At 49.8% G+C, this 13,313-nt stretch overlaps 2 protein-coding genes across 7 annotated transcripts in view; one reads left to right on the top strand and one right to left on the bottom strand.

Annotated features, from left to right (window-relative positions):
* Positions 1-5,947, bottom strand: part of LOC140420896 (interferon-inducible GTPase 5-like) — a 34,367-nt gene extending 28,420 nt beyond the window's left edge. Inside the window, exon 1 of the mRNA XM_072505023.1 lies at positions 5,839-5,947. The gene's annotated coding sequence lies outside the window, so the exon portion shown is untranslated. The remainder of the gene's footprint in view (positions 1-5,838) is intronic.
* LOC140420899 (interferon-gamma-inducible GTPase 10-like) overlaps positions 5,432-13,313 on the top strand; it is a 76,343-nt gene continuing 68,461 nt past the window's right edge. The window contains exons 1-4 of one of the 6 annotated variants that reach the window (XR_011946636.1): positions 5,432-5,577; positions 5,701-6,121; positions 7,981-8,637; positions 11,640-11,802. Coding sequence is in view for 4 of the 6 variants with exons in the window: in XM_072505029.1 (XP_072361130.1) it covers positions 11,783-11,802 (20 nt within the window). In the remaining 2 variants the exon portion in view is untranslated. Of the gene's footprint in view, positions 5,578-5,700; positions 6,122-7,980; positions 8,638-11,639; positions 11,803-13,313 lie in introns of those variants that run through there. The other 5 variants (XM_072505029.1, XM_072505027.1, XM_072505026.1 and 2 more) reach the window with 5 other exon arrangements.

Genomic DNA, 13,313 nt, shown 5'->3' with positions numbered 1-13,313 from the left:
CATCTTCATCTCCCCGGACCACGCGCAGCCAGTGGGCGCCGCCATCTTCACCTCCCCGGACCACGCGCGGCCAGTGGGTGCCGCCATCTTCACCTCCTGGGGCCACACGCGGCCAGTGGGTGCCGCCATCTTCACCTCCCGGGGCCACGCGCGGCCAGTGGGCGCCGCCATCTTGTCCAACCCCTGCAACGTGCGGCCCATGGGCGCCGCCATTTTGTCCCCCGCAGGATCTTCAGGCGCCTTCCATCTTGTCTCCCCCATGGGACATGGACACCAACAGCATTACAGGACCTGGGAACCCCAGGCTCCCCATCATCCGACGTCAGCGACGACCGACCACGACTCGCCTCAGTGACGATCGAACAGTCTCGTCCGCACAACCTGGCCACCGCATCGACCAGTGTGAAAATCAACGGCCACGTGACCTCTAGCCTGCTGGACTCCGGGAGCAGTGGAAGCTTCATACACCCGGATACGGTAAGGCGCTGCTCCCTCGTGGTACATCCCGCCAACCAAAGAATTTCCCTGGCCTCCGGATCCCATTCCGTGGTGATCCGGGGGTTCTGCACGGTCACACTCATAGATGTCACACACACCCAGGGCATAGAATTCAGCGGCTTCCGCCTCTACATCCTCCCTAACCTCTGCGCTGCCCTACTACTCGGCCTGGACTTCCAGTGTAACCTCCAGAGCCTAACCCTCAAATTCGGCGGGTCCCTACCACCCCTCACTGTGTACGGCCTCGGGACCCTAAAGGTCAATCCGCCTTCCCTCTTTGCCAATCTAACCCCGGATTGCAAACCCGTCGCCACCAGGAGCAGACGGTACAGCACTCAGGACAGGACCTTCATCAGGTCCGAGTTCCAGTGGCTGCTTCAGGAGGGCATTATCGAGGCCAGCAACAGCCCCTGGAGAGCCCAAGTGGTAGTCGTTAAAACTGGGGAGAAACACAGAATGGCCGTGGATTACAGCCAGACCATCAATCGGTACACGCAGCTCGATGCGTTACCCTCCCACGCATATCTGATATGGTCAATCAGATTGCACAGTACCGGGTCTTCTCAACGGTAGACCTCAAATCCGCCTACCACCAGCTCCCCATTCGTAAATCGGACCGTCCATACACTGCTTTCGAGTCGGACGGTCGTCTCTATCACTTCCTTAGGGTTCCCTTCAGCGTCACTAACGGGGTTTCGGTCTTTCAAAGGGAGATGGACCGAACGGTCGACCGGTACGGTTTGCGGCCCACCTACCCGTACCTAGACAATGTCACCATCTGCGGCCATGACCAGCAGGACCACGATGCCAACCTTGCCAAATTTCTCCACACCGCCACTCTCCTCAACCTCACCTACACCAAGGAGAAGTGCTTGTTTAGCACGACCCGCTTAACCCTACTCGGCTATGTGGTCCAGAACGGGCCCTCATGGAGCTTCCCCTCCCCCACTGCCCCGAGGCCCTCAAACGCTGCCTGGGGTTCTTCCCATACTACGCCCAGTGGGTTCCAAACTATGCGGACAAGGCCCACCTACTCATTCAGTCCACACATTTTCCCCTGATGGCCGAGGCACAGCAGGCCTTCGCCCGTATCAGAGCCGATATCGCCAAGGCCAGGATGCACGCAGTAGACGAGACACTGCCCTTTCAAGTGGAGAGCGACGCATCGGACGTCGCCCTAGCTGCCACCCTCAATCAGGCAGGGAGACCAGTGGCATTCTTTTCCCTCACCCTTCATGCCTCAGAAATTCTGCACTCATCTGTCGAAAAAGAGGCCCAGGCTATCGTTGAAGCGGCATTGGAGGTATTACCTGGCCGGCAGGAGATTTACTCTCCTCACTGACCAACGGTCGGTAGCCTTCATGTTCAATAACACACAGCGGGGCCAAGATCAAAAATGATAAAATCTTGCAGTGGAGGATCGAGCTCTCCACCTATAATTATGAGATTTTGTATCAACCTGGCAAACTCAACGAGCCCCAGTCGCCCTTTCCCGAGGTACATGTGCAAGCGCACAAGTAGACCGACTCTGGACCCTGCACGACAGCCTTTGTCACCCGGGAGTCACACGGTTGTACCATTCCATAAAGGCCCGCAACCTGCCCTACTCCGTTGAGGAAGTACGGACAATCACCAGGGACTGCCAGGTCTGTGCGGAGTGCAAGCCACACTTCTACCGGCCGGACCATGCGTGCCTGGTGAAGGACTCCCGCCCTTTGAACGGATCAGCGTGGATTTCAACGGCCCCCTACCCTCCACCGACCGAAACACGTATATTCTCAGTGTGGTCGATGAGTACTCCAGGTTCCCCTTCGTCATCCCCTGCCCCGACATGACGTCTGCCACCATCATCAAAGCCCTAAACACTATCTTCGCTCTGTTCGCTTTCCCCGCCTATATCCACAGTGACAGGGGATCCTCATTCATGAGTGATGAGCTGCGTCATTCCTGCTCAGCAGGGGTATCGCCTCCAGCAGGATGACCAGCTATAACCCCCGGGGAAACGGGCAGGTAGAGAGGGAGAACGGGACGATATGGAGGGCCACCCAACTGGCCCTATGGTCCAGGAACCTCCCAGCCTCTCGCTGGTAGGATGTCCTCTGTCCTCCCTGATGCACTCCACTCCATTCGGTCACTGCTGTGCACCGCTACTAACAACACACCCCATGAATGTCTTTTTGCCTTCCCCAGGAAGTCCACATCCGGGGTGTCGCTCCCGACTTGGCTCGCGGCTCCAGACCAGTCCTGCTCCGTAGGCACGTCCGCCTCCACAAGGCGGACCCCTTGGTGCAAAGGGTGCAATTGCTCCATGTCAACCCCCAGTATGCCTACAAAGAACAAAGAACAAAGAAATGTACAGCACAGGAACAGGCCCTTCGGCCCTCCAAGCCCGCGCCGACCATACTGCCCGACTAAACTACAATCTTCTACACTTCCTGGGTCCGTATCCTTCTATTCCCATCCTATTCATATATTTGTCAAGATGCCCCTTAAATGTCCCTATCGTCCCTGCTTCCACTACCTCCTCCGGTAGCGAGTTCCAGGCACCCACTACCCTCTGCGTAAAAAACTTGCCTCGTACATCTACTCTAAACCTTGCCCCTCTCACCTTAAACCTATGCCCCCTAGTAATTGACCCCTCTACCCTGGGGAAAAGCCTCTGACTATCCACTCTGTCTATGCCCCTCATAATTTTGTAGACCTCTATCAGGTCGCCCCTCAACCTCCTTCGTTCCAGAGAGAACAAACCGAGTTTATTCAATCGCTCCTCATAGCTTATGCCCTCCATACCAGGCAACATTCTGGTAAATCTCTTCTGCACCCTCTCTAAAGCCTCCACATCCTTCTGGTAGTGTGGCGACCAGAATTGAACACTATACTCCAAGTGTGGCCTAACTAAGGTTCTATACAGCTGCAACATGACTTGCCAGTTCTTATACTCAATGCCCCGTCCAATGAAGGCAAGCATGCCGTATGCCTTCTTGACTACCTTCTCCACCTGTGTTGCCCCTTTCAATGACCTGTGGACCTGTACTCCTAGATCTCTTTGACTTTCAATACTCTTGAGGGTTCTACCATTCACGGTATATTCCCTACCTGCATTAGCCCTTCCAAAATGCATTACCTCACATTTGTCCGGATTAAACTCCATCTGCCATCTCTCCGCCCAAGTCTCCAGACAACCTAAATCCTGCTGTATCCTCAGACAGTCCTCATCGCTATCCGCAATTCCACCAACCTTTGTGTCGTCTGCAAACTTACTAATCAGACCAGTTACATTTTCCTCCAAATCATTTATATATACTACAAACAGCAAAGGTCCCAGCACTGATCCCTGTGGAGCACCACTGGTCACAGCCCTCCAATTAGAAAAGCATCCCTCCATTGCTACCCTCTGCCTTCTATGGCCTAGCCAGTTCTGAATCCACCTTGCCAGCTCACCCCTGATCCCGTGTGACTTCACCTTTTGTACTAGTCTACCATGAGGGACCTTGTCAAAGGCCTTACTGAAGTCCATGTAGACAACATCCACTGCCCTACCTGCATCAATCATCTTAGTGACCTCCTCGAAAAACTCTATCAAGTTAGTGAGACACGACCTCCCCTTCACAAAACCGTGCTGCCTCTCACTAATACGTCCATTTGCTTCCAAATGGGAGTAGATCCTGTCTCGAAGAATTCTCTCCAGTAATTTCCCTACCACTGAAGTAAGGCTCACCGGCCTGTAGTTCCCGGGATTATCCTTGCTACCCTTCTTAAACAGAGGAACAACATTGGCTATTCTCCAGTCCTCCGGGACATCCCCTGAAGACAGCGAGGATCCGATGGCTGCCAAGATACTGTCTCCCTCAGGGATCTGGCACCAGCAGGTTCCACTCACACACATCTCCCCGGACCGGCGTCATCCCCCCTCCCCCGGCGCTCCCAGCATTATCCCCACCAGGACCATCCGTCCTTCCCCTGCCCGAGGATGAAGAGGATTTCGGCATGCCCCCAGAATCACCGAACATCAGGCCAGCATCGACATCGCTGTCACCGCTACGTCGCTCCCAGCGGAACATCAAGGCACCAGACCAGTTAAATCTCTAACTGGCACCGGACTTCAAAAGACATTTTTTTTCTGATCAAATACTGTAAATATAAATTCATTGCTGTATATAATTCTCCACCACCCCCGCCTGACTCAATTTTAAGAGGGGGTGAATGTGGTAAACCACTGTTGCACCTGTATTAGGTGATGTAAGGTCGGACCTGTACTACAGGTTCGCCGGTAGTCCCTGCCTGCTGGCTCCGCCCAGTAGGCGGAGTATAAATATGTGTGTCCTCCATTCAGCAGCCATTTCGCCAGCTGCTGTGGGAGGCCACACATCTTAGAGCAATAAAACCTCAGTTGTATCCAACTCTAGTCTTTGTTTAATTGATCGTGCCTCAACCCTCTGACAGTGCAGCACTCCCTCAGCTCTGCCCCTCTGACAGTGCAGCACTCCCTCAGTACTGACCCTCTGACAGTAGTGCACTCCCTCAGTACTGACCCTCTGTCAGTGCAGCACTCCCTCAGTACTGACCCTCTGACGGTAGTGCACTGGAGGATCGTCCCTGATTATTGTGCTCAAGTCCTGGAGTGGGACCTAACCCCCCAAACGATTCGGAGGCCAATGTGCTAACTTGTCTGAGCCCCGGCTAATGCGGTGGCAAAGGACATTTTAAATCCAAACCCTCAACTGAAAATTGCCATTTGTTTGAAACGAACCAGTAGTCGGAGTGCACATCAAAAAATCAGTCTCACATGTCATCCACGATTATTTCCAAACAATTGAGCCACAGTCAGAAATCTCTTCTGTCACAATTCAGTGCCAGGATTGTAAAAAAACAAAATCTGCCCAGCAACTGGCGAGCTCCCGATCCCATTGGATATCGTACCGGAATCTGAGCAGGGAATCAGAACTCTGTCTATGTAAAGCTCTGTTCAATGTCAGTACAGTATTTATTCCCAATGTGAACAGGCCCCTGAAAGAATGAGAGCAGTCAGAAAATAACAGGATGAGAATTTCACTGATAAACTACAGGGAAACAGTGCAGGTAAGGAACAAGAAAATTACCAACGTGAATTAAATTCAACAAGGTTAAAATTGCAGCTCAACTTAATCTAAAGATCGTTGGGAACGATTTCCATCTGTCTCTATCTCCTTTTCCACTTTCAAGTTCTGGACACAAGTCTCCTTCTGAAAAGGAAGCAGTTGTCGAAGAGGATCCACGGTGTGTCTGAAATCGTCAAACCAGGAAGTGATCGCCGCTGAAATCTCTTTTTAGATACAACATGGAGAGCTGCAGGATTCTTACCAGGCGACAGGCAGCGCGAACGAACCTCCTGAACTAAAATAAAACCCCGAAAGAAAGCAGGAGCTCATCCGGGAAAAGATCTGTCGAATTGATTTCAAACTCTTTGGCTGTCCGGGCCATTGCTGAGCTTCGGGAGGGGAGTGTCAGTGCGGTGAACATCCACGTTACCCCATTCTGGAGGGTGATGTACCTCCGACCTCTGGGCACTGCAGCTGGGAATCCAACACCTAGACTGGTATCATTGAAATACTTTGCAGTCTATCAGGATGTACACTCTAAAAAAGTAAAGGTCTATTTCTCTGAGTCATTTCTATTCTTATGTAAATCCTTGAAATTGTTATACCCCCCCCCCCCATGATAATCTTGAGACAACAATTAGTGATCTTTCAATGGGGCTCATTGACTACGAGCTGTCAAACCAGAGGATAAAAGTAGGCCCCAGCCATCCTCCCAGTAGGGTCGACACTGGAAGTGGAGAGTAGTTTTGTTTGAAGTTATTACAAAAGTAGTCATTTTTCTTTTCCTTGTCGAGTGGGTGAGAAACCCCCAGGCTCTGCTGCTTGCAGACTGTAGGCCAGTGGGCTCTGAATGCCCACGAGACATTTTGTTGACCGTAGCCCACGTACGAGGTTGCCACATTCTGCTGGTATCCATCCGTGTAGTTTTTGGCTAACTGGTATGACTGTCTGTCCTGATTGCCTGGTGTTGCTCTCTTTCTTTTATGTCTGTTGGTCTTATTTGCTTTTAATATGGCAGTCAATCTAATTCTTTCTCAATCTAATTATGAATATGATATGCTTTCAGAGTCGCCAGATATCAATTGATGAGATATCAACCGAATATCGATCAAAGAGCCAAACAACCAATTAGTTAGTTCAAAGTCAATGGTACTTTATTTACACACAAGTTTAACTTGCTCATGCAAGATAAACACTACAAGCTAAATTACTCCTAGGACTATCACCTGTACTTAACTTTGGGTACCCGGCTTAGGTCAGAAGAACAGTGGCCTTTGTTCGAATCTGGATCTATTGGGTTCGAAGAGGTAAGGGAGGTACAGCTAGAATCGTCTGCCTGGTAGCGAGCGTTGAACTTGAACTTGCTTCTGGTGGTACTGCTGCTGATGGAGAGGCCTTGGTGGTTGAGCACCGGACCCAAGAGAGTGAACACATAGCGGGGTTCCTTTTTTATCCTTGGGGGGGGGGGGGGGGGGGTTGCGTGCTTTGGGGCGGTCCTTGGACTTGGGTCCAATCAATTGGGCAGTTCTCGATCACTGCCTTCGATCTGAGCCACTAATGGGGCGGGTGCCTTGATGGCCGGGCCTGTCCTAAGTGGCCATTGACCTTGCTTGTTTGTGCCTTCTTACTGGAGGAACTGTCTGGAACTGTATCGGATACCTGAGCACTAGTCTTGCGGAGATGGGCCATCCATATGTAAATCAGCCAAGAGTTTTGATGCTGTCTGCTTTCTGTGTTCCCAAATATACATTCAGGCTCTGTGCCTGCCTGTAACTTTGCAAATGTCCATTTAACTTGTTGTGAGTGGCCATCCCAGATGGCTACACTGGAATGGGACATTTAAGTTGTGAAGAGAGGGTGCACAGGCTTGTTTTTGCTGGAGCAGAGAAGACTGAGGTGCTCGAGGTGTACAAGATTATGAGGGGCATGGACAGGGTGGATAGGGAGGCAGCTGTTCCCCTCGTTGAAGGGTCAGTTATGAGGGGACACAAGTTTAAGGTCAGGTGCAGGAGGGTGGGTTACCTCACATCCTTTTAAAAAGTACCTGGAAGAGCACCTGGCACGTCATAACATTCAAGGCTCTCGGCCAAGTGCTGGAAAATGGGATTAGCGAGGCACGGCAGGAGTTTTTCATGTATCAGTGCAGACTCGATGGGCCGAAGGGCCTCTTCTGCACTTTTATCCTATGATTCGTACATAAAACAAGGGCAAGTGAGGTGTGCGCTGATTGCTCACAACATTGACCTTGAGAGCCGTGCGCTCTCCTCCTCTGCCTCCAACGTGTAAATATTTATCTTGTTTTACTATTTGAAGTTGATGACAGTTTATTAAAATATGATTGATTGAATATTTTCTATAACTCATTATGAAATATTCACCGTGTATTAAATGTACTCAATTTTAGGGTCATCGTTAGTGAACAAGTCCAGTTTCAATCTTGCGGCCCATTGAGATGAAAGCAGGCCGTTCAGGAGTCTAGGTTGCCCATTGCTGCTGGAGAATGACTGATGGGTGAAGTACAGGGAGCCCAATACAAACTCCTGCTCACTGACCCTGAAGATTAAAATGACCACAGCCAATCACTGAACTGCCACTTCTCCCAGCTCCCACATCGAGCAGCCAATCAGAATCATCAGCTCCAGACTGAACCAGAAACCTGGGGTTGACTGAAAATTCTGCGAATCCAGCTCAGAACAACACATTATACCAGTCATAGAATCGTAGAATTTACAGTGCAGAAGAAGGCCATTCGGCCCATCGAGTCTGCACTGGCCATTGGAAAGAGCACCCCACCTAAGCCCATGCCTCCACCCTATCCCTGTAACCAAGTAACCCTACCTAACTTTTTTTGGACACTAAGGGCAATTTAGCATTACCAATCCACCTATCCTGCATATCTTTGGACTGTGGGAGGAAACTGGAGCACCCGGAGGAAACCCACCCAGACACGGGGCGAACGTGCAGACACCGCACAGACAGTGATCCAAGCCGGGAATCAAACCTGGGACCCTGAAGCTCCGAAGCAACTGTGCTAACCACTGTGCTGCCGTGCTGCAGTAAGGTAATAATGGCCATAACCCGACATTCAATCAACATCAGCAGAATAATCTCCCTGTGACTATAGCTAATTTAGGTCTAGACTTTTCTCTGTGGTCGTTACACTAGAATTGTGGTTGCAACAACAACATTATTTTCTATTCCACCAGGGGATCATTCCACCAGCATTTGTATTGCTCATCCCTAATTAGCCTTGAGAAGGTGGTGATAAGCTGCTTCTTGAACCGCTGCAGTCCCTGTGGTGTAGGTACGCCCACTGTGCTGTTAGGGAGGGTGTTGCAGGATTTTGAGCAGCAACAGTGAAGGAACGGCGATATAATTCCAATTAAGGATGGTGAATGACGTGGTGCAGAACCTCCAGGTGGTGGTGGTTCGTGGTGCGGAAACTCCAGGTGGTGGTGGTTCATGGTACGGAACCTCCAGGTGGTGGTGGTTCCATGTGTCTGCGGCCCTTGCCCTTCTAGATGGTAGAGGCCACAAGTATGGAAGGTGCTGTCGAAGGAGGCTTGATGAGTTCTGCAGTGCATCTTGTAGTTGGTACACACGGCTGCCACTGTGTGGCGATGGTGGAGGGGTTGAATGTTATTGGAAGGGGCACCAATCAAGCGGGTTGCTTTTTCCTGGATTGTGTCCAGCTTCTTGAATGTTGTTGGTGCTGCACTCACCCAGGCAAGTGGAGAATATTCCATCTCACTCCTGACTTGTGCCTTGTAGATGGTGGACAGCCTTTGGAGAGCCGGGAGGTGAGTTATTCTTGACAGAATTCCAAGACTCTGACCTGCTTCTGTAGTAACAGTATTTTTTACAGCTAGTCCAGTTCAGCTTCTGTCAGTGATAACCTCCAGGATGTGTTCGTGGAGTATTTAGCGATGGTAATATCATTGAATGTCAAAGGGAGATGGTTAGATTCTGTCTTGTTGAAGATGGTCATTGTCTGGAGCAAATGCCACTTGCCAAGCCTGGATATTGCCCAGGTCTTACTGCATTTGAACATAGACGCTTCAGTGTCTGAGAAGTTGTGATTGTGATTTTTATAGTCTTTACATAATATGTCCCAAGACTCTGTCCAATAACTTGTATTGAGAAAGCTAATAAAACATTCCAAGGTGTTTAACATGACTGTTATTCAAGAAAATTGACACTGCTAAAGCTTTAAGCAGTGCCTCCAAGGAGGAACTAGAAGCAGTGAGATGGAGCGGTTTTGGAATTCCAGAGCTTGGGGCCGTATCAACTGAAGGTATGGCCACCAACTGTGAAACAATTAAAATCAGGAATGCTGAAGAGAGCAGAATTAAATAAGCACATGTATCTCGTTGGTTTGCGGAGAAGGAGGAGGTCACAGGGATAGGGAGGCTGAAGCCAAGGAAGATAATTTTTAAATCAATTGCTTGACGAGGAGCTATGTTAGGTCAGAAAGTTCGGGCTGATAGGGGAGCAGGGCTTGGTGTGATTTAGGACATGGGCAGCAGAGTGTTGGATGACTTAAGTTTACAATGCTCCTGCATTTGTCCAGCCAGGAGTCAACAAGTCGACAAGGTGTAAATGGCAAAAATGAGGGACGGGATTCTCCGTTCAATGGGGTTTCCCATTGTGGCCACCCCACGCCGTTCGGAACCCCACGGGCGTGGCTGCGCTGCCGGCGAGGCGGAGGATCCTGCCGACGGATAATCCCGCAGGAGGTCTTTAGCAGATGATGCGCTAAGGCAGAAGTGTAGTCGAGCAACATTACAGAGGTGGAAATAGGAGATCTCAGTGGTGCCAAGGATCTGTGATTGGGAGCTCAATGTGCGAAAATGTTGTGAGTAGTCTTTATTGGTCTCAGCCAATTGTCAGGGAGAGCGATGGAGTCATCAGTTCAGGAAGAGAAAACTGAAGTCATTGTCTTCGGTCTTCTCAATATTTAATTGGAGGAGATTTCTGCTCGGCCAGTGCTGGATGTCAGATAAATAATCTGATAATTTAAAATGGTGGTGGATCTGAGAGGTGATGGTGAGGTTGAGGTAGATATTGACAGTGTCAGTGTGAAAACAAACACTGTGCTTTTGGACGATGTCACTGAGAGCCAGCGTGTAGATGAGAAAGAGGACGAGTCGAGGATAGACTTAATGGTCCAGGAGAAGCCATTGCAAATGACTATCCGGCTACCATTTAGATTAAGTATGAAAACATATGCGATCCGCCACACCCAGCTGGATAACGGGGAGAGGAAAAGAGAGAGGACCATTAATAAAGTCAGCTAACCTGGGGACCAGAATGGAAAATTGGGTCGTCAACAGTTTGGTGGGAATAGGATTGTTTTAGCAGGAGGTGTTTCTCGTGGCTGAGCTCGAGAAGGCATGAGAATATAAAGAAGAGAAGCTAGGGAACTAGAGAGGGATGTTTGACCTGGTGGGTGAGGAGAACTGATAGGCAAAGCTGATCACGTGGCCTCAATTTCAGTGACACAGAAGTCCTTGAGCTCCTCTCGTGTCTGTGACTACACGTCTGCCCAACAATTTGACCTAGCTGGAATTTTTAGCTGACTATACTGTTTGTGGTCTGAGGGAAGACATCATGTGAGAAGTGCGGCCCAGTCTTTGTGGATGTGGTCCTGGCAATAAGGGCATCCGCAAATCCGGAACGTCCAGTCAGGAATGCAAATGCTAGAGAATTTTTAGTTTCCTCATGCTGGAAGCTAAGGTAGGATAGTTGAGGGAGTTCCGCTATGATTTGAACTAAATCAATCATAAACCCACATTTTCTATTGCCACCCAGCCTGTCCTCTCTGTGATCCACATCAGGTGCTGCTTCCCTGACATATTGAGCAGGAAGCACAACAGTCTTCACATCTCATTCCTTCCCTCACAGTCCGACTTAGTGAAGATGGAAAAAGCTCGGTTAAGGATTTTCTATCTTCTTATTCCTGTTCACAGTTTGATTAAGGATGGTTCCTCACACCAGCCTTGTACTTTACCTGATGGTAAATAAAGTGCTGCCACTCACACTCTCTCTACTTGCCTCTCAAAGGAGAAAACCCAACACAACCAAAGACAAAGAAGTGACGTCGGGGGAGGAGCCACAAGCCTCTGTCCTCTCCCCCTTTCTGAGGAGGAAGCTCTGGATTCACTGGGCAGTCACACGGTGAAAGCAGCGAGAGACAGAGAAGCAGGATGGGAGGAGCCAGCTCCAGGTTGGTCAAGAAACTCCACATATTGTTGTGTCTCTTCAGTTCCTCTGTTACAGCACAACCTGTCATTGCAACACATGACCATTGCTCAATGTCATCACTTGTAATGAGAGTGTACTGAACAATTCAACAGCTCATGTAACTCCATTAAGCTCTTCTCTTCTCCAGTCCTTCAGCAGAGGAGGAGAAGCCTCAAGAACCAGGGCCCTCAGTTTGAGCTTCACCCAACCCCCACTTCATCAAACCTATCATCATATCTGAGTCTCGCTTATGCCAGTTGAGAGATCTCTGCTCAGACGTGCACTGTCAATTGGGAGACCGCACTAGTCAGTCTGAGAAGTAACTTGACTGGTAGGTGAGGGGCAGTGGGTAATGTCAGGAAGCACAGGGTATATTTGCCCTCAGTTCTCTTATCACACAATCTCAGGGAGCACCAGCTTAAGGTTGGGAGCTTACACCTGTCCAGTCAGGTAATATAATGTCACAGAATGTGCACCAGATGGTGTATCGGTTTGGAGGAGCCCACACCCTCCAGCACCCATGGTGGACATGTGTTCAGCTTCTCTGTTGTCTCTGGGGTTATGCATTACAGATCCCTCAACAGAAGAGGTCAGGTCAGCTGTGGGTCCTCTGAATACCAGGGTGGGAGAGGACCAATTCTCAGGTATCCCAAAATCTGATCGGAATATTCAATCTAATTTCCCTTTGATCAAACAAATGTTCTGGGTATGAGCATTGGTGAGGTGAGTCCCAGGATAGTACCGCTGAAATGCCCAATATTAACTGTACAACTATATATAAATCAGGGTAACAGCGGGACCCTCTTGTGATCTAGTCTGGGGGGGTGGTGCCATGTCTTTCACAAATATCCTTGCAGGCCAATTGTTCAGACTACTGAAACTTCAGTGAGTAAGACAAATATAGAATAAGACAAATACAAATATAGAATAAAAACAGAAAAATATTGGATAAACCCAATAGGTCTAGCAGCACCTGTGGAGAGAGATACAGTGGTTAGCTGTATCACAGCACCATGGACCTGGGTTTGATTCCAGCCTTGGGTGACTAGGTGAGTTTGCACATTCCCCCCGTATCTGCGTGGGTTTCCTCCGGGTGCTCCGGTTTCCCCCCACGACCCAAAGATGTGCAGGTTAGGTGGGGTTATGGAGCTAGGGCAGGAGAGTGAGCCTAGGTAGGGTGCTCTTTCAGAGGGTCAAGTGGACCCAATGGGCCAAATGGCCTCCTTTTGCACTGTAGGGATTCTATGGAAACACCTTCAACATTTCGAGTCCATATCACTCTCCTTGAAGAAGTACTGTTCCTCTCTCCGGATTTCCTTTTTCTTATTTATTATGTTCACCTGGGTGATATGGACTCAGAACGTTAATTGTGCTTCTCTCTCAATCATTGCGATGGTCTGCTGTGATCTCCATTCCATGGCCTTTCAGGGAGCTGGGAGCCTCAAGGGCAGTGAAGTTCTGGAAAGAGGCAATTCATCGGGGAGGAGAAGGAAG

Source organism: Scyliorhinus torazame, chromosome 5, assembly GCF_047496885.1.
Source record: "Scyliorhinus torazame isolate Kashiwa2021f chromosome 5, sScyTor2.1, whole genome shotgun sequence".
Taxonomy (NCBI): domain Eukaryota; kingdom Metazoa; phylum Chordata; class Chondrichthyes; order Carcharhiniformes; family Scyliorhinidae; genus Scyliorhinus; species Scyliorhinus torazame.
Note: the sequence above shows the minus strand (reverse complement) of the source record. Positions and strands in the feature narration are given on the sequence as shown.